The sequence below is a fragment of the Sinohyriopsis cumingii genome, chromosome 17 (assembly GCF_028554795.1).
Source record: "Sinohyriopsis cumingii isolate HCF-2022 chromosome 17, ASM2855479v2, whole genome shotgun sequence".
Taxonomy (NCBI): domain Eukaryota; kingdom Metazoa; phylum Mollusca; class Bivalvia; order Unionida; family Unionidae; genus Sinohyriopsis; species Sinohyriopsis cumingii.
Window position 1 is genome coordinate 14,038,649 of NC_142977.1, and position 21,900 is coordinate 14,060,548.

Genomic DNA, 21,900 nt, shown 5'->3' on the forward strand with positions numbered 1-21,900 from the left:
TACGTGTGTTTTTATTTTGACACCAGTGTAAAGCTAATAATCAATGTTTCTGATGTCATAATAAAAACACAGCTTAAAGCTGTTTGGACTACCAGTACCATCATAACATCGATGTAAGGCTTATAACCAACGTAAACTAACATTATTATAACATCAATGTAAGGCTTATAACCAACGTAAACTAACATTATTATAACATCAATGTAAGGCTTGTAACCAACGTAAACCAGTATTATTATAACATCAATGTAAGGCTTGTAACCAACGTAAACCATCATTATTATAACATCAATGTAAGGCTTGTAACCAACGTAAACCAGTATTATTATAACATCAATGTAAGGCTTGTAACCAACGTAAACCAACATTATTATAACATCAATGTAAGGCTTATAACCAACGTAAACTAACACTATTATAACATCAATGTAAGGCTTATAACCAACGTAAACTAACATTATTATAACATCAATGTAAGGCTTATAACCAACGTAAACTAACATTATTATAACATCAATATAAGGCTTATAACCAACGTAAACTAACATTATTATAACATCACTGTAAGGCTTATAACCAACGTAAACTAACATTATTATAACATCACTGTAAGGCTTATAACCAACGTAAACCAACATTATTATAACATCAATGTAAGGCTTATAACCAACGTAAACTAGTATTATTATAACATCAATATAAGGCTTATAACCAACGTAAACTAACATTATTATAACATCACTGTAAGGCTTATAACCAACGTAAACTAACATTATTATAACATCAATGTAAGGCTTATAACCAACGTAAACTAACATTATTATAACATCAATATAAGGCTTATAACCAACGTAAACCATCATTATTATAACATCAATGTAAGGCTTATAACCAACGTAAACCATCATTATTATAACATCAATGTAAGGCTTATAACCAACGTAAACCAGTATTGTTATAACATCAATGTAAGGCTTATAACCAACGTAAACCATCATTATTATAACATCAATGTAAGGCTTATAACCAACGTAAACTAACATTATTATAACATCAATGTAAGGCTTAACCAACGTAAACCATCATTATTATAACATCAATGTAAGGCTTATAACCAACGTAAACCATCATTATTATAACATCAATGTAAGGCTTATAACCAACGTAAACCAGTATTATTATAACATCAATGTAAGGCTTGTAACCAACGTAAACCATCATTATTATAACATCAATGTAAGGCTTATAACCAACGTAAACTAACATTATTATAACATCAATGTAAGGCTTATAACCAACGTAAACCAACATTATTATAACATCAATGTAAGGCTTGTAACCAACGTAAACTAACATTATTATAACATCAATGTAAGGCTTGTAACCAGCGTAAACTAACATTATTATAACATCAATGTAAGGCTTATAACCAACGTAAACCAACATTATTATAACATCAATGTAAGGCTTGTAACCAACGTAAACTAACATTATTATAACATCAATGTAAGGCTTATAACCAACGTAAACCAACATTATTATAACATCAATGTAAGGCTTGTAACCAACGTAAACCAACATTATTATAACATCAATGTAAGGCTTATAACCAACGTAAACTAACATTATTATAACATCAATGTAAGGCTTATAACCAACGTAAACTAACATTATTATAACATCAATGTAAGGCTTATAACCAACGTAAACCATCATTATTATAACATCACTATAAGGCTTATAACCAACGTAAACCATCATTATTATAACATCACTATAAGGCTTATAACCAACGTAAACCAGTATTATTATAACATCAATATAAGGCTTATAACCAACGTAAACCATCATTATTATAACATCAATGTAAGGCTTATAACCAACGTAAACCATCATTATTATAACATCAATGTAAGGCTTATAACCAACGTAAACCATCATTATTATAACATCACTATAAGGCTTATAACCAATGTAAACCATCATTATTATAACATCACTATAAGGCTTATAACCAACGTAAACCATCATTATTGTAAGGCTTATAACCAACGTAAACCATCATTATTATAACATCAATGTAAGGCTTATAACCAACGTAAACCAACATTATTATAACATCAATGTAAGGCTTATAACCAACGTAAACCAACATTATTATAACATCAATGTAAGGCTTATAACCAACGTAAACCAACATTATTATAACATCAATGTAAGGCTTATAACCAACGTAAACCAACATTATTATAACATCAATGTAAGGCTTATAACCAACGTAAACCAACATTATTATAACATCAATGTAAGGCTTATAACCAACGTAAACCAACATTATTATAACATCAATGTAAGGCTTATAACCAACGTAAATCAACATTATTATAACATCAATGTAAGGCTTATAACCAACGTAAACCAACATTATTATAACATCAATGTAAGGCTTATAACCAACGTAAACCAACATTATTATAACATCAATGTAAGGCTTATAACCAACGTAAACTAACATTATTATAACATCAATGTAAGGCTTATAACCAACGTAAACTAACATTATTATAACATCAATATAAGGCTTATAACCAACGTAAACTAACATTATTATAACATCACTGTAAGGCTTATAACCAACGTAAACTAACATTATTATAACATCACTGTAAGGCTTATAACCAACGTAAACCAACATTATTATAACATCAATGTAAGGCTTATAACCAACGTAAACTAGTATTATTATAACATCAATATAAGGCTTATAACCAACGTAAACTAACATTATTATAACATCACTGTAAGGCTTATAACCAACGTAAACTAACATTATTATAACATCAATGTAAGGCTTATAACCAACGTAAACTAACATTATTATAACATCAATATAAGGCTTATAACCAACGTAAACCATCATTATTATAACATCAATGTAAGGCTTATAACCAACGTAAACCATCATTATTATAACATCAATGTAAGGCTTATAACCAACGTAAACCAGTATTGTTATAACATCAATGTAAGGCTTATAACCAACGTAAACCATCATTATTATAACATCAATGTAAGGCTTATAACCAACGTAAACTAACATTATTATAACATCAATGTAAGGCTTAACCAACGTAAACCATCATTATTATAACATCAATGTAAGGCTTATAACCAACGTAAACCATCATTATTATAACATCAATGTAAGGCTTATAACCAACGTAAACCAGTATTATTATAACATCAATGTAAGGCTTGTAACCAACGTAAACCATCATTATTATAACATCAATGTAAGGCTTATAACCAACGTAAACTAACATTATTATAACATCAATGTAAGGCTTATAACCAACGTAAACCAACATTATTATAACATCAATGTAAGGCTTGTAACCAACGTAAACTAACATTATTATAACATCAATGTAAGGCTTGTAACCAGCGTAAACTAACATTATTATAACATCAATGTAAGGCTTATAACCAACGTAAACCAACATTATTATAACATCAATGTAAGGCTTGTAACCAACGTAAACTAACATTATTATAACATCAATGTAAGGCTTATAACCAACGTAAACCAACATTATTATAACATCAATGTAAGGCTTGTAACCAACGTAAACCAACATTATTATAACATCAATGTAAGGCTTATAACCAACGTAAACTAACATTATTATAACATCAATGTAAGGCTTATAACCAACGTAAACTAACATTATTATAACATCAATGTAAGGCTTATAACCAACGTAAACCATCATTATTATAACATCACTATAAGGCTTATAACCAACGTAAACCATCATTATTATAACATCACTATAAGGCTTATAACCAACGTAAACCAGTATTATTATAACATCAATATAAGGCTTATAACCAACGTAAACCATCATTATTATAACATCAATGTAAGGCTTATAACCAACGTAAACCATCATTATTATAACATCAATGTAAGGCTTATAACCAACGTAAACCATCATTATTATAACATCACTATAAGGCTTATAACCAATGTAAACCATCATTATTATAACATCACTATAAGGCTTATAACCAACGTAAACCATCATTATTGTAAGGCTTATAACCAACGTAAACCATCATTATTATAACATCAGTGTAAGGCTTATAACCAACGTAAACCAACATTATTATAACATCAATGTAAGGCTTATAACCAACGTAAACCAACATTATTATAACATCAATGTAAGGCTTATAACCAACGTAAACCAACATTATTATAACATCAATGTAAGGCTTATAACCAACGTAAACCAACATTATTATAACATCAATGTAAGGCTTATAACCAACGTAAACCAACATTATTATAACATCAATGTAAGGCTTATAACCAACGTAAACCAACATTATTATAACATCAATGTAAGGCTTATAACCAACGTAAACCATCATTATTATAACATCAATGTAAGGCTTATAACCAACGTAAACCAGTACTATTATAAAACCAGTGTAAGGCGCATATATATATGCTTTCTTTCTGGGCATTTATTAAATTGCAACGACAGTGCTACACGTGTATACCATAATTAAAATAATAGGTTGGAAACGGTAAATGCCCTCCATTATCAACATCAAACCAAGAACTCAGTGAGGAGAAGTATGTTGACAAAATCTGCAAACACTACCACCACAACCAATAATAATAATGATAATAATGATAATGATAATAACAATGTCGACAAAGACGATGACCGCACTAGAGCAAAGACAGATTAAAACAAAAACAGTAACGTCAGTATTAGCTGAAAATGCAGGCATTAAATAAGAGTTTCCAACCACACGGACCTAGTTGTATAAATAGAACTGCAGCACTGTGTAAGCAACAATACATCAGAATCGGACCTAAAACCAACGCTTACTTGAAGGCATTAAGAAACGATATATAAGCCAATGTGACATTATATCGATGATTGGTTGAAATTTACAAACAAGCAGTAGATCTTTCCAACCAAAATATTCGAAAAACTGACCAAAATATACAATTGAAAAGAAACAACTGAGATACGAAAAATAAATAAACGTGACCTAATTTAGGCCGGAAGTTGTTGAATCCGCACTGACTCACCTATACTCAACAGTCCATGTCTCCGAAGCCAAGTATGCTTCAGCAACCAATCTGGTAGAAAAACCTCACTGGCCATTGATGAGTGTAATGTAAGCCAGGGTGACCTACTTTTTTAATCAGGCACGTGAGGTACTCAGCAAATTTAATCCACATACAAAGTTGCATGACCATGTAACTAACGTTGCATGAGTTGAATATTGCAGATCCACACGGCAACTCGTCAACCATTGAAAAAATAATTCGTGCATATTAAGATTTATCAGTAGTACACTGCACTAGTTAAGCGAACAAGAAATACGGGCATAGCAAGGGTGAGTATAGACAGTAGCAATATTTGCCTGGTAAGACTTTAAACTTTATATATATATATATATATATATATATATATATATATATATATATATATATATATATATATATGGATGGGTTTACTTGAGTGAATTCTATCTGTTCATGCTTGATGTAAGTAGACATAACTCATAGCAAAGTTGTGTTCAAATCACATTACAAATTCTTTTTCCAACGTAATCTGATTCTTAAAAATTACTGAGAAATATCTCTATAAACAAAGGTTATACAGTAACTTGAAATGCAACACAGATTCTAGGATGAGGGTCAACTCTCCCAAATTTTCGAGAAGTACTTACGTCTAAAAGCAAGTAGTCTCAGTGTGACCTTGACACAAGCCAATTATTTTACTCTAAGAATAGGATAAAAATAAAAAGTTGTTTACTTCTCTCACTGATTTCTAAATCAAGGTCGGGAACTAGGTCAGCTTTAGGTGTTTACAACTGAAGAGTCAAGGTCAGACTATTTTCTGAAAAAAAATATCGAGTTCCTAGCAAACAAAACTACATTATTTTGACATGTAATGAAATTAAAAATAAAAAGATTTTAAAACTTACAAACAAATTAAATCGAATATCAATTAAATCAGATATTCTTAACACTTGTAAGAAAGGACAGGTTTTAGTGCTGGATGCACAATATTTGAAAGAGAACAGCATCAAGGTACGCAATTTTAATTTGCTACGTCATTTTTTATTTTTGATTGTTTGTTTTGTGCAAATGTGTTTGATATGACCAGGATCAATATTATGTATCGTTTATTCAATATCATGGAAATCTGTTGATGCTAGAGTTGTTATGCAATTTATCTCTTTAATTTTACATTTACTAGTTCATTGATAGAACTGACGATTGCATGCTATACAAGTTTTTATATGTGTAGGATTTTATAGGGTTATATGAAATACTTTTCTTGAACTGTTGGGACGATATTGATTATCGTGAGTTATCGATAATCGCATATTTATATCTGATTTTGTTATGTTTAAATAACCTTTTAAGTTACGGATTGCTAGAATTTCGTAAATTTTACGCAATGGTAATCGAGCATGTGGTAGCGTAGGTAAAGAGATATGGTAACGTTAGCTATACCGCTAACGTGCTAATTTATTGCCGGTTGCTGTGAGGCGAGGGTGATGTTCTATCGGATTAGTTCAGAATGTATGCAGTGTGGATAAATAAGGGTATTTATGTACGTGTAGAAAGTGGTACACATAGAGATTATGGGGCAATTTTTTCTTTTAAGGAACAGCTTTCTGAGGAGAGACGGGAAAGTCCGAAGACGGAAATCCGAGAAAAGAAGTGCCGAGTTCATAACAAAGGCCTAGGAAGTCCAGAAAGGGATGATGCATACGGAAATAGGAAGGCTCAAGGAAATAGGAAGACTTTGATATACAGGCATTAGTTTATAGGTATATACGTGCGGGTTGGATTTGAAGAATAAGTATCGGTATGTAAAAGCTAGTTTTAGTCAGCATACCTACCCCTTCTCTTCACTATTTATTGGTTTGTACGAGTGGGTATTGGATTGTCTTGATGGGATAGTGTCTGAAATGGACAAGTCATTGTCTGTAAGAGTAAATATTTTTTTCATAAGATAATACACACATTTACCCCTGCAATTTGGAATGCAAAGACGTGTCTTGATTTGTAAAGGAACGTGTTGGTCATTACACTAGATCACACACCAATAACTAGTAGGCGTTTGCTTGTAAGAATGTATGTTGGTTTTAAATATGAGGTTGTTTTAGTTATCCTGTTATAGCATTATCCCTTCTATGTCCTACATGAGTGCGCGCGCGCGAGTGTGCGTGTGTGTGTGTGTATGTAGTTTTAAGTTTGGGTACTGGATGGAAAGAAATAGTGTTAGTTTTTCCACACCCCTTTTTTCCTTATTATTGTGTTCGTAAGAACTTGTATTGGACTGTAATCATGTGCGTTAGTCATCATACAATATCTTACAATTTTCCCCCTAAACATTGGCAGATAAATATGGGTGTCTGCCTGTAAGAACGCGTGTAAGTCATTATACAATATCACGCCCCTCCTTCTCGTCCTTAAACATGGCTTTTGGTGGAGGGTGATTGCGTACAGTTAAGGAAATGTGTTGGTATGCATGAATACGTGTGTGTGATGTTTGAGTGACTTGGATTTTTTACGTTGCTTTAATAATTTTTCAGTCATATCGCTACGATGTCTGCAGCGTGGCAGTTTATAATGATGCCTAGCACTGGGGCACCATGCCGCAGACATGTAGCATGATGTCCCACCCAGTCATATTATCCTGACACCAGGCCGACCAGTCCTAACACTAACCTCTTAATGCTGAGCGCCAAGCGAGGCAACTGTTAGCACCATTTTTATAAGTCTTTGTTATTACTCGGCCGGCTTTGTATTTGAGAATATATGTGTGTGGGTGAGAATACAAAATAGGAATACCTTTGTACGTGTGATTCTGTCTTGTTTAAACAAAATATAGATCATACCCCCTCCCTTTGACCGGCTGTGTGTGTGTGCTTTTGTATGTAGCGTCTCTCCACTTAGTGTGATTTGGGTGTGTTTGTATTATGCCCCCCCCCCCCATTTTATGTGTGCTAGTGTTTTGCAAGAAAAAAACATATTTTGAAAAATATGCTTTGCATTCCTTCCTTTTGTGTGATGGTATGTTGAATAGTAAAGTATAAATATATATGTTTGTAAATGTGTGTTTGTTAATATATAATAACACCCCCGAATAACACATCCCCTGTCCCTACGCAATAGATTGTATGTGTGTGGGTGGATTTTAAGAACAAGTGCTATTGGGTAAAACGAGTGTTCTCCAGTCTAAACAACCATTTCTCGATTATATTTATGTTGAGATTATACAAGGTTTAGAGTTTGCGAGATATGACCAGGCATTAGGAAAGAATTTAGAACAGTTCAAGGTTTATCGGATGCATTGCAAATGGTTGTGAACCCAGATATTCAAACTTTATCAGATGCCTTATCAAAGGTGCGGAGCCCAGGTGTTCAAAAACCATCCATGATCGTTGCTCTAGATTATAGACTCAGTTAACATGTTTATAAATCATGTACTATATTAACACAGTCGAGAAAAGAATGTTTGAAAAAATGGAAAGATTTGATTCAAACACCAAGCGCAATTTCGACGTTTGAGTGCGTACGTCACATAAACTGTCCAGTCATATAAGAAATCTCTTCTTTTAACATCTCACGAAAGCAATGTTCTCTGGTTTGAAGAGGCGGATTGGGGGTGGGGGATGGGACAGTTAAGATATAGTTCTACCAATGCAGTGAATACACCCTGAACGCTTTCTTAAACTGCATAATTATTGTTATAGCTATATTAGGCTAAGTATTAGACGTTTTAGACCCAATTTCAGTTTATTTAAACGCATGCAATTTTTATCTACTGCAACTGGGTGGAGGAGGCATGACTTGGGGACGGGGGAGGGAGGTACATTTGACGTTCCCCGCTGCGACACCACCTTAATCCGGTTGGTTGGATTATATTGGCATTTTCAATACGTTGTTTGTAGGGAAATTGTACTAAGTGTCTTTGCAAAGATCGTTTTTAATTAGCTTTACCGGGATGACCGGGGAAGGTATCATGCTCACGACCCTTGAATTACGAGTTCTACGCTCTACCAATTTAACTTGACAGTTTTCTAAAGCGAACCACTTAAACTCATTGTGACCACATTGAAACCATACATCAACGTATGAAGCCTCTCAAGCAAAAAGGGCTATTAAAAAAGACTGTTTTTCATGCGTAAGAGAAATAATTCGTCTCAAATGTGCTTAGATTCGACCTTACCTTCTGTGAAGAATGACAAATCTTTAAATCTGTCTATAAAAAGCTTAATGCTTGTCCAATTTGTTTGAACTTAAATCATATGATTATAGAGACATGCAATGTCAACAAAAGGCTCAAGATTTACAAATAATGAACGGGCTTGTCAAGGACAGACTTGAGCATTGAATAATAATTTAGAACTATAACATACACAATGATGGTGTACGTATGAAAAAAGATCATGTAGGAAAAACTGGAATCTGATACAGAAGGAAAACAAATTTAAACCAAATCAGTCATCTTACGACTGAAACAGCAGTGATCTATCCTTTTTTAACCCGTTGAAAGTTGTGAATGAAAAACAAAATAATAATAATTATAACATAATAATAGTAGTAATAATAATAATAATAATAACCAAATAGGGACACTCGGTGTTAAGAATGACACTCGAGAAAATTCCACGCATTCATTATATGATCTGCGTTCTGACTCTCACCTTATTTCGAATTATTATTTGTTCAAACATTTTTGTTTTACAAGACTTGAGTGAGCAATATGGTCCCTTGGGCTTCTTCCGTAATTCAGTCATTATGTGCATATCAACCTCGTTCAAAATGAGAGATCTTTTGAGATTGATGTATGCAAACTGGATATAAGTAAATAATTAAAATATATAGTCAAGCCTTATTGTTATGAGCAAGAACGTTTCCGAAGAAAGAAACGAAGAATAAAGTAAGATATTGAAACACGCCCAAACCAAGGTCAGCGAGTTTTGAAATCTTCCGTGTAACATGATTGGTTTGTCAAGTTCCAGACGTTTGATAACCTGTACGTCTTGGATATGGTTTAAGATCCGGGATCGTATATAAGAGCCCGGATCTTAAACCATCTCCAACTCCAGACAGGGTTATTGCACAAAGAATAGTTCCAAGGTAAGTTGTGATTAGGTGTAATCGCTAAGAAAAAGCGAAGAATTTTTTTTAAATCACAGAAATAATAGAACACGAATGCCTCACATTTGTGCTTGTAAGCTAGTCGAAACGCAAAACAACCCAACGCACGAACGGACAAGATTAACACATAATGCCCTAGGCCGATAAATCAGCCCCTTCACCCGTGATGATACTGATTTTCGGGTGAGGGGCTGATATCACCCATTCATTAAAAGCTGCAATTATCTGCATTCAAATTTGACGGCACACATCGGTGTACATGTTATACACTTACCGGTATTTCTCGTGGCTGTACAGCTACCGTTGGCTGAAGGGTTCTTTTGGTGACATGTAGATTTATATTTCCTGAGCAAATCATATGTTTGGTGACTTGTAAATCCACTGGAATAGCACAACCATGTCTCCTGTGGCCGTTTTGAATTTCGCGCTTGATATGGCTGTTATCAATTACCGGTATGTGTCTAAAGTGTACGTGGGTTTGTCACGGAATCATTTGCATGCAGCAAAGTTGCTAATTTTCATGAACAAGTGACATCATACCCACAACAACGTCCATCAGTATCAACATAGATTTGTGGGGTTGATTTATCGGACTGATAATGCCTCTATTATATCTGTGACGGGACACAAAAATAAAATGATAAACGGTCGGTGCCTTACGGATACTGAAAACCTGAGCAATGTTTGGTGAACGTTTAGTGGACTGACGTGCCCTTAGGGTAGGTAATTGTTTTACTGGCCCTGTTCTGTTATTCTTACAGGGATCATATACTGTTTGATGTGTGCGAAATTTAATCGGAGGCATTTAGAAAAGATTCGGAGCCCAGAGTTCAAAGGTTATCAGAAGCATTTGCTGGCATTAAAACAATTTCGTCATAACAAGCACTAGTGGTTGTTATTGTAGGGTTTAACGCCATTTTTCAGCACAAGATAGGCTATACATAGCGGCCAGTACAAATGGTGGAGGAAGAACACTGGAAAACCCTGGAAAGAACCACCGACCCATGATACTCTACCGGCAAGCTTTCGCACACAAATACTAGTGTTAGTAGTAGTAGTAGCAGTAATGGATTTATTATTATTATTATTATTATTATTATTATTATTATTAATTTTATTTTTTATTATTATTAAAGTTGAAATACTCTACTCCAGGCAAGCTATGGTGTATTTTCCAACATAAGCAGTCAATAATAGCAATGCAATGTTTGAGTTTAGACTGCTTAGCAAATATCTAGCGACTCTAGAACAATTCAAATTCATCAAAAGAATATTTATTGCTAATAGACAAGAATGCCCATGAGTATATGGAAACATATATTATAAAAAGATATACTATGGAATGCTTTATTAGAAGTCTGTAGTGTACCAGTAGTTTATGTAAATAGTTATATATACTATGGAATGCTTTATTAGAAGTCTGTAGCGTACCAGTAGTTTATGTAAATAGATATATATACTATGGAATGCTTTATTAGAAGTCTGTAGTGTACCAGTAGTTTAGGTAAATAGTTTCAGAAATTGCTGGGTATGACAGGAAATATCGCAAAAATCTTAAATTCTAAATGTGTTTTATACAATTTGTATAATCAAATGCTTGAAAATGTGATATGTTCAAAACTGGTAACCAATTTGAGGAAAAGGTCCGCGAGAAGGATGATTAAAATAAGAGGGAGAAGCTGACAAATATTGAATTGCTTAGGACTAATTATTATACATACAAATATTGGATGACTAGAATAATTAGTATGCATACAAATATTGGATAACTTAGGAATAATTAGTATGCATACAAATATTGGATGGCTTATGAATAATTAGTATGCATACCAATATTGGATGACTAGAATAATTAGTATGCATACAAATATTGGATGACTTAGTAATAATTAATATACTTACTATATTAGTTCTGATGGAAAACAAAAAGATGCCTCTGTAAAACAATGGTATCCCTTGTAGGATAATGGTCCCTTGTAAGACAATGGTATACCTTGTAAGATACTGGTCCCTTTTAAAACAATGGTATACCTTGTAAGATAATGGTCCCTTGTAAAACAATGGCATACCTTTGTAAAATAGTTGTATCCCTCTGTAAAATAACAGTAATAATAATAATAATAATAATTATTATTATTATTATTATGATTATTACAATTATTATTATTATTATTATTATTATTATTATTAATTTTTTATATTATTATTATTATTATTATTATTAATTTTTTATATTATTATTATTATTATTATTACAGGTCAAAGAAAGAAAGATGCTCAGGCTCTTAGCGCTAAGTTGCATTGTGATTTTTATGGCAGGGTAACTTTGTCTCTGTATGTCTGTCTGTTTCTCATTTTATTTTAATTTTTAAAAACGATCATGAGTATAGTACGAGATAAGAACGGAAATGGTACGCGTATTCATTCTGTGTGAGAATATTGAAGCTTAGTATGGCTGGAAACTAGAATGTATATAGTATTATTGACGTTACAAGTCTTGCGTCGTGTGCATGACTGGAAACTAGAATGTATCTAGTATTATTGACGTTACAAGGTTTGCGTACGTGTGCATGACTGGAACTATAATGTATCTAGTATTATTGACGTTACAAGTTTTGCGTACGTGTGCATGACTGGAACTAGAATGTATCTAGTATTATTGACGTTACAAGTCTTGCGTACGTGTGCATGAATATCTAATATGTTTGCAATATAAGAATAGAAAATTAAAAACGGATGATGAAAAATCTTCAAAGAGAAAATGGTATTCAGTACAGCATCATATCTTTTTGTCTAGCACATCGAAACAAAACTGTATATGTGTGCGCAGACATCAGGTGAAAAAATCTGAACTCATTGTGATCTCCCCATTCCTGAATGGAAATATGCATTCATCTATCTATCCGTTTATCTATCTGTGTATGTATGTATGTATGTATGTATGTATGTATGTATGTATGTATGTATGTATGTATGCATGCATGCATGCATGTATGTATGTATGTATGTATGTATGTATGTGTATGTATGTATGTATGTATGTATGTATGTATGTATGTGGATGGGTGGGCGGCTTGATGTACGGATCGATGGATGGACTTGTTTCATCTATATGTTAATTTGACTGTTCCCGTTTCTGTCCATACAATATCGGTACATGAAGTTAATTTTTAATTTTTAATTTTATAATTCTAATCTTGTATCTGCAGGCCGACATGTGTGGCGGCCTATGAAGCCAGGATAGGAGCAGTTTGGGGTAAGATGAACAAACACCCAACGGACGGATTTGTTGACGCAGTTGAGGTGCAGATCCATTTAAACGCAATGAAAACTAGTAAGTTGATGATAACGATGATTATATTATGTAACAAGGATGATTATGTTATGTCATAACGATGATGATGCTATGTCATAACGATGATTATGTTATGTCACAATGATGAGTATTCTATGTCATAACGATAATTATGTAATGTCACAATCATGATTATGTTATATCACAATGATGATTATATTGTCATAACGATGACTATGTTGTGTTACAATGATGATTATGTTGTGTCACAATGATGATTATGCTATGTCATAACGATGATTATATTGTCATAACGATGACAATGTTGTGTCAAAATGATGATTCTGTTGTGCCATAACGATGATTATGTTATTTCACAATGATGATTATGTTATGTCACAATGATGATTATGCTATGCCATAACGATGATTATGTTATATCACTGATGATTATGCTATATCATAACGATGAATATGTTGTCACAATGATGATTATGCTATATCATAATGATAATTATGTTACGTCACAGTGATGATTATGCTATATCATAACGATGATTATGTTATGTCACAATGATGATTATTCTATGTTATAGCGATAATTATGTTATATCACAAAAAGAGAAATTAAGAATTTGGACAAGCGTTGAAGAACGCGAAATTGCACTAAAGCTAATTGTGACCATAATTTATTGATTTCATCATCAAAAATTTGAAAATAGATACATGATGATTTTCTGTAATATGTTCCTAAACTATGTTGGATGAATAAGGACGATCTGTCCTCAACAAGCATAAAATACAATGTATTCATTAATGAATATTGACAAACATTCAATTAAAACATTCAAATTCAAACAATACGCTCATTTATATACGGAAAACCAAACAAGGCATTTGCAATGCATCTTTATCACATCAAATTTCCAGTACGGCAATGTATAAAATGCAAAACAAGATTATCCTTCAAATTATGCAACTGTAAAGTGTTACAACAGTGTATATTATGACGTATATTGCATCGGACATGTAATTGTAAAGTATATTACATGGACATGCATTTGTGAAGTATATTACACTGGCATGCATTTGTAAAGTATATTACATTGGCATGCATTTGTAAAGTATATTACATTGGCATGCATTTGTAAAGTATATTACATTGGCATGCAGTTGTGAAGTATATTACATCGGCATACAATAGTAAAGTATATTATATGGACATGCATTTGTAAAGTATATTACATCATCATGCATTTGTAAAGTATATTACATTGGCATGCATTTGTAAAGTATATTACATTGGCATGCATTTGTAAAGTATATTACACCGGCATGCAGTTGTGAAGTATATTACATAGGCATACAATAGTAAAGTATATTATATGGACATGCATTTGTAAAGTATATTACATCATCATGCATTTGTAAAGTATATTACATTGGCATACAATTGTAAAGAATCTTACATCGGCATGCATTTGTAAAGTACATTACATCAGCATGCATTTGTAAAATATATTACATTGGCATACAATTGTAAAGAATATTACATCGGCATATAATTGTAAAGAATATTACATTGGCATGGATTTGTAAAGTATAGTACATTGGCATACAATTGTAAAGTATGTTACAATGGCATATAATTGTAAAGAATAGTGCATCGGCACGCAATTGTAAAAAATATTACATTGGCATACAATTGTAAAGAATGTTACATTGACATACACTTGTAAAGAATGTTACATCGGTATGCAGTTTTGAAGGATATTGCATCGGCATACATTTGTAAAGTATATTATATTGGCATGCATTTGTAAAGTATATTACACCGGCATGCAGTTGTGAACAACATTACATCGGCATACAATAGTAAAGTATATTATATGGACATGCATTTGTAAAGTATATTACATCAGCATGCAACTGTAGAGTATATTACATTGGCATGCAACTGTAAAGAATATTACATTGGCATGTAATTGTAAAGAATATTACATCGGCATGCAACTGTAAAGTATATTACATTGTCATGCATTTGTAAAGTATATTACATTGGCATGCAACTGCAAAGAATATTACATCGGCATGTAATTGCAAAGTATATTACATCAGCATGCAGCTGTAAAGTATATTACATTCGCATGTAATTGTAAAGTATATTACATCAGCATGCATTTGTAAAGTATATTACACCGGCATGCAGTTGTGAAGAATATTACATCGGCATACAATAGTAAAGTATATTATATGGACATGCATTTGTAAGGTATATTACATCAGCATGCAACTGTAAAGTATATTACATTGGCATGCAACTGTAAAGAATATTACATTGGCATGAATTTGTGAAGTATATTACATCGGGCAAGAATGTTATTGTAAAGTACTTCTCACTGGGCATAGAGTTATAAAGTATATTAATTGCATCTGCAATATTTCACACAGAATGACTGAATAAAATGTCAACATGGAATGTACATTAAAAAATGTACCTGGTTGCAAAATCATATGAAAATTCTAATAAATACACACACGCATGTAGACATATGATGATGTAAAAAATTTTCATACACAAACGCAAGTCTATATATGTGGGTTTGTACGATGTACATAAACACATATAATTATGCATATGATGGTGTGTAAAATATCCGTACATATATGCAGGTAGGCATAGTATGGTGTGTCAGAGCAACATACACTAATGCAGGTAGACATATCATGGTCTGTAAAATCTCCATACACATATGCTAAATAGACGCCGAAGGTGTGTACATCACATGTACAAAAAGTCTTATAATGTTTGCGGAGAAAGGTGAGATTTACAGCAATGGTAACAACCTATGCCATAAATTATTGTCTCATTTTAAAATGGGTGGTTTTGATGTGTGTTTGTAGTGAAAAGGGTGTATTATCGAATAAAGACACCCCCCCCCCCCCCAAGTAAACATGTCATTTTATTTTCTTCATTAAAAACTCAGAGCAAATTCGTGTTAAATGAGAAACAGGGAAAAATGCCCTGAATCCATTTAAATCCATATAATCTTGGTACTTTGGCATACATTGGCATTAAATAGACGAAAATCACCCATACCAGGCTGCGGTATTACACACGGAAGATCAATGTTTGCAGTCCTAAGGAATTATAAATTAAGGACTAAATTGTACATCAGTATCAAAGTTCATGCTGACAATTATTTAAAGATAACAGTTAAAACAGTCTTCCATTCCAAAAACCATAATACTGAACCAAATTATTACTGGAATATAATGAAATTTATTAAGAATCAATTATATGGTCAAAAAATTCATTCCCTCCATATTAAATATTCAGAACTAGTCTAATAAAAGTTTTAAAACAGCACATTTACTTCAATTAGCAAACTTCTACAAATCAATGAAAATTTATTCATATGGTGCCATTACACGTGGTGTCAATATAATACTCGTGGTGTCAATATAATACTCTTGGTGTCAATATACAGACCCAGATCCCTTCTAAGTATTAGTAGCAACATTGGCGAAAGACTGGGTTTTAAATTTATGTATATTGTTTTAAAAAAAAATGAGAATGATTATCTTTACAAATACCAGTCTAGTTTTATCCCAGATAAATCAACAACATATCAGCTCAACAGCTCACCGATAGATATTATAACATCGACAATGTAACTGATGGAGGAAAATGTCCTCCATTATATTCTGTGACATTTCTAAAGACTTTACCAGAGTGTGTCTGGGGGAGTCATAGTTATATTGAAAACCCATGTCATTAATGAAAATCTACAGGCATGAAAGGAGGATTACCTGGCAGGAAGTAGACGATTACTTTGCATGGATATATGATTACCTTTTCACAAATAGGAGCCTGAAATACACACCAGAATTTGAGTTTTTGAGGTGGAAAGATTTATTATGTTACATCACATAGACATTAAGTCATCGTCAAGCGACATTTGGATAAGCCAGGTTGAATCTATAATTAATTTTGTATCTATGCATACAATGCATTATCAAACATACGCTGAATTAAATTTACTTCACCCACATATGTCCAATTATGGAATATGCATCAGAAATTTTATCTTCCTGTACTAACTCAGATTCCATAAAACGTGAAAAAGTAGAGCTTGGAGCAGCCAGAATAGATTCTGGACTACCAAAATCTACCAGCAGAACATTTTTGTTTTGAAACGAGTTTGCCTAATCTAGAAGAAAGGCGAAACGTAAAAAAAAAATCTCTAAAGCTTAAATAAAAACATAAACAACCAGATTATTTAGCTGATTTACTTCCACATTTTTGCGAGACATTGTTCCATATAATCTGAGAAATTCGAACATTATCGTTTAAATTCACTGTAGAACCTCTTGGGTAAAATACTCATATATACCAACATTATCATTCATCAACCCTAACCTTCATAATGAAATTACTGAGCGCAAAATTGCTGCTCCAATTTATTTAGCGTTTGATAATAAGCTAACTTCTTTGCTTTTAAACTGGTTAAGACACAAATGCAGCTCGATCAATTATAATTATTAGCGTCGATTCATCCCATTCCTGTCAATTTCCAATAAAAACCGACCATCGTTCTGTTTTTGAATGCCGACTGTTTAATAACGAGAACAATGCGTTTTATCGCAGAATATCAGTTCTGAATATCAATATTGCTTCTGATACACTCCTATTGGGCGACGAAATTCGCACAGCAAGAAAACATAAATAACTAAAATATTAAAACAAAACAAAACACACGAAGCACAATTAGAACAGTTTGCTGCAAAGAAAATGCAGATCTTTTTATTAACACAGAGTAATTCTCAAACATAGAATTACTTTTTGTTCCATCATGACTCAAGTTGAACGTTTTGCACACCAGACCACACCAAACACTGTCCCTAACCCTGTACTGTCCATCCTTCATCCATCGCATTTCATTATATGTATCCACGCCACCTGTTCTGGATTTTTTCCACAACTCTTGACGGCATGCTCGTTAATTATTTATGTTCATAATGAAGACGAATTTGTAAGCTGAAAAACCTTTTCCCAATCATTTTGCCTTTGATATTAGTGTATACAAAATACACTAGTAATGACGGATGAATTTATATTTATAGATTGTATACAATATACACTATCAATGAAGGATGAATTTATATTTATAGTACTGTATACAAAATACACTAGCAATGATGGATGAATTTATATTTATAGTACTGTATACAATATACACTACTAATGTATACAAAATACATTAGTAATAATGGATGAATTTATATTTATAGTACTGTATAAAAATGCAGTAGTAATGATGAATGAATTTATATTTATAGTACTGTATACAATATACACTAGTAATGTATACAAAATACACTAGTAATAATGGATGAATTTATATTTATAGTACTGTATAAAAATGCAGTAGTAATGATGAATGAATTTATATTTATAGTACTGTATACAATATACACTAGTAATGTATACAAAATACGCTAGCAATGATGGATAAAGTTATATTTATAGTACTGTATACAAAATACTCTAGCAATGATGGATGAAGTTTGATTTATTATACTGTATACAAAATACACTAGCAATGATGGATGAATTAATATTTATAGTACTGTATACAAAATACACTAGCAATGATTGATGAATTTATATTTATAGTACTGTATACAAAATACACTAGCAATGATGGATGAATTTATATTTATAGTACTGTATACACAATACACTAGTAATGATGGATGAAGTTATATTTATAGTACTGTATACAATATACACTAGTAATGTATACAAAATACACTAGTAATGATGGATGAAGTTATATTTATTATACTGAATACAAAATACACTAGTAATGATGAATGAAGTTATATTTATAGTACTGTATACAATATACATTAGTAATGTATACAAAATACACTAGTAATGATGGATGAAGTTATATTTATTATACTGAATACAAAATACACTGGTAATGATGAATGAATTTATGTTTATAGTATTGAATACACAATACACTAGTAATTATGGATAATTTATATTTATAGTACTGTGTACAAAATACACTTGTAATGATGGATGAATTTATATTTATAGTACTGTACACAAATGTATACAAAATACGCTAGCAATGATGGATGAATTTATATTTATAGTATTGTACACAAATGTATACAAAATACACTAGCAATGATGAATGAATTTATATTTATAGTACTGTATACAAAATACACTAGCAAGGATGAATGAATTTATATTTATAGTACTGTATACAAAATACACTAGCAATGATGGATGAATTTATATTTATAGTATTATGGACAGGATACATTATTATACCACTGAATTTATATTTATAGTATTATGTACAAGATACATTATTGTACCATTAGCCCTATTTAATATTCATATTTACACGGAAACCACATAAGTTTTATTGCGATAAATTTTTAAACGTAAACATATTTTTATTAGCAAACACTTGAGTAAAATTGGTCTATATATGTCAGTCTAATAATTAATGTAATTAACACGTCAATGTCAGTCTAATAACTGTCAGTCTAATAATTAACGTCAGTCTAATAACTGATGTAATTAACACGTCGATGTCAGTCAAATAACTGTGTCTAATAATTAACGTCAGTCTAATAACTAATGTAATTAACACGTCAATGTCAGTCTAATAACTGACAGTCTAATAATTAACGTCAGTCTAATAACTAATGTAATTAACACGTCAATGTCAGTCAAATAACTGTCAGTCTAATAATTAACGTCAGTCTAATAAGTAATGTAATTAACACGTCAATGTGAGTCAAATAGCTGTCAGTCTAATAATTAACGTCAGTCTAATAACTAATGTAATTAACACGTCAATGTCAGTCTAATAAGTAATGTGATTAACACGTCAATGTCAGTCTAATAACTAATGTAATTAATACTTCAATGTGAGTCTAATAATTAATGTCAGTCTCATAATCAACGTCAGTCTAATAATTAATGTAATTAACACGTCAATGTAAGTCTAACAAATAATGTCAGTCTAATAACTAATGTAATTAACACGTCAATGTCAGTCTAATAACTAATGTAATTAACACGTCAATGTAAGTCTAATAACTAATGTCAGTCTAATAACTAATGTAATTAACACGTCAATGTCAGTCTAATAACTAATGTCAGTCTAATAATTAATGTCAGTCTAAGCATTAATGTAATTAACACGTCAATATCAGTCTAATAACTAATGTAAGTCTAATAACTAATGTAATTAACACGTCAATGTAAGTCTAATAACTAATGTCAGTCTAATAACTAATGTAATTAACACGTCAATGTCAGTCTAATAACTAATGTCAGTCTAATAATTAATGTCAGTCTATAATTAAAGTAATCAACACGTCAAAATCAGTCTAAAAAATAAGGTAATTAACACGTCGATGTCAGCCTAATAATCGATGCAAACTACATGTGTTTTCATTATGACCTGAGTGTAAAGCTAATAACTAATGTTATTATTATTATTATTATTATTATTATTTCAATGTCAGGCTAATAGTCAACATAGACTACAAGTACTATTATAAATTCAATGTATGGCTTGTAACCAATGCAAACTACTAATATTATACTATAAATTGGAGGGCAATAAACAACGTAAACTACTACTGTTATTACAACAAAACAACTGCTTTCTTTCTGTGCGTCTGTTATAATACAAGGACATTGCTACACGTGTATACCATAATGAAAATAATAGGTTGGAAACGATAAATGCCTGAAAGTTTTATTTCAGACCCTGCTGATCCGGGCCTTAATGTAGAAGACTTCACTCGCGGATGGAAAGTTGACACAGCCGATACTACCACAACGTGTTACTATTTCTTCAACCATTGGGACAGTAATCAAAATTTACTTTTGGATTATGATGATCTGACCCGTTTGTTTCATGAGATTGATACTGACCGTAAGATAATATTTGTCTAACGATATAGATATTTACACGTAAGTCTATAAAGACAATGCACATGGTGAAAATAAGTAGCAATTTAAAGGAGTCAAATTATGTAATTGATTTTGTTTTCTCATCCTCAATTTACACCCCTGTTAGTTGCACTATTACAGCCTCACCATTATCAACACCAAACCAAGAACTCAACGAGAAGTATGTTGACAAAATCTGCAACACCACCACCACTACCAGTAATAATAATAATAATAATAATAATGATAACAATGTCGACAAAGATGATGACCGCAATAGACAAAAGACAGGTTAACATACAAACAGTAAGGTCAGCATTAGCTGAAAATGCATGCATTAAATACGAGTATCCTTCCACATGGACCTAGTTGTATAAATAAAACTGT

General features: G+C 31.9%; 1 protein-coding gene and 1 long non-coding RNA gene across 3 annotated transcripts in view; both read left to right on the forward strand.

Moving 5' to 3' along the window:
• Positions 1 to 21,900, forward strand: part of LOC149777784 (uncharacterized) — a 65,437-nt gene that overhangs the window by 36,835 nt on the left and 6,702 nt on the right. Inside the window, exon 4 of one of the 2 annotated variants that reach the window (XM_089938257.1) lies at positions 21,326 to 21,496. In XM_089938257.1, the coding sequence (XP_089794383.1) occupies positions 21,326 to 21,496 (171 nt within the window). The remainder of the gene's footprint in view (positions 1 to 21,325; positions 21,497 to 21,900) is intronic. The other variant, XM_089938258.1, reaches the window with a different exon arrangement.
• Positions 10,132 to 13,550, forward strand: LOC149777785 (uncharacterized). Its single transcript, XR_016415432.1, has 3 exons — positions 10,132 to 10,195; positions 12,475 to 12,536; positions 13,426 to 13,550. It is a non-coding gene; the product is annotated as an uncharacterized LOC149777785 (long non-coding RNA).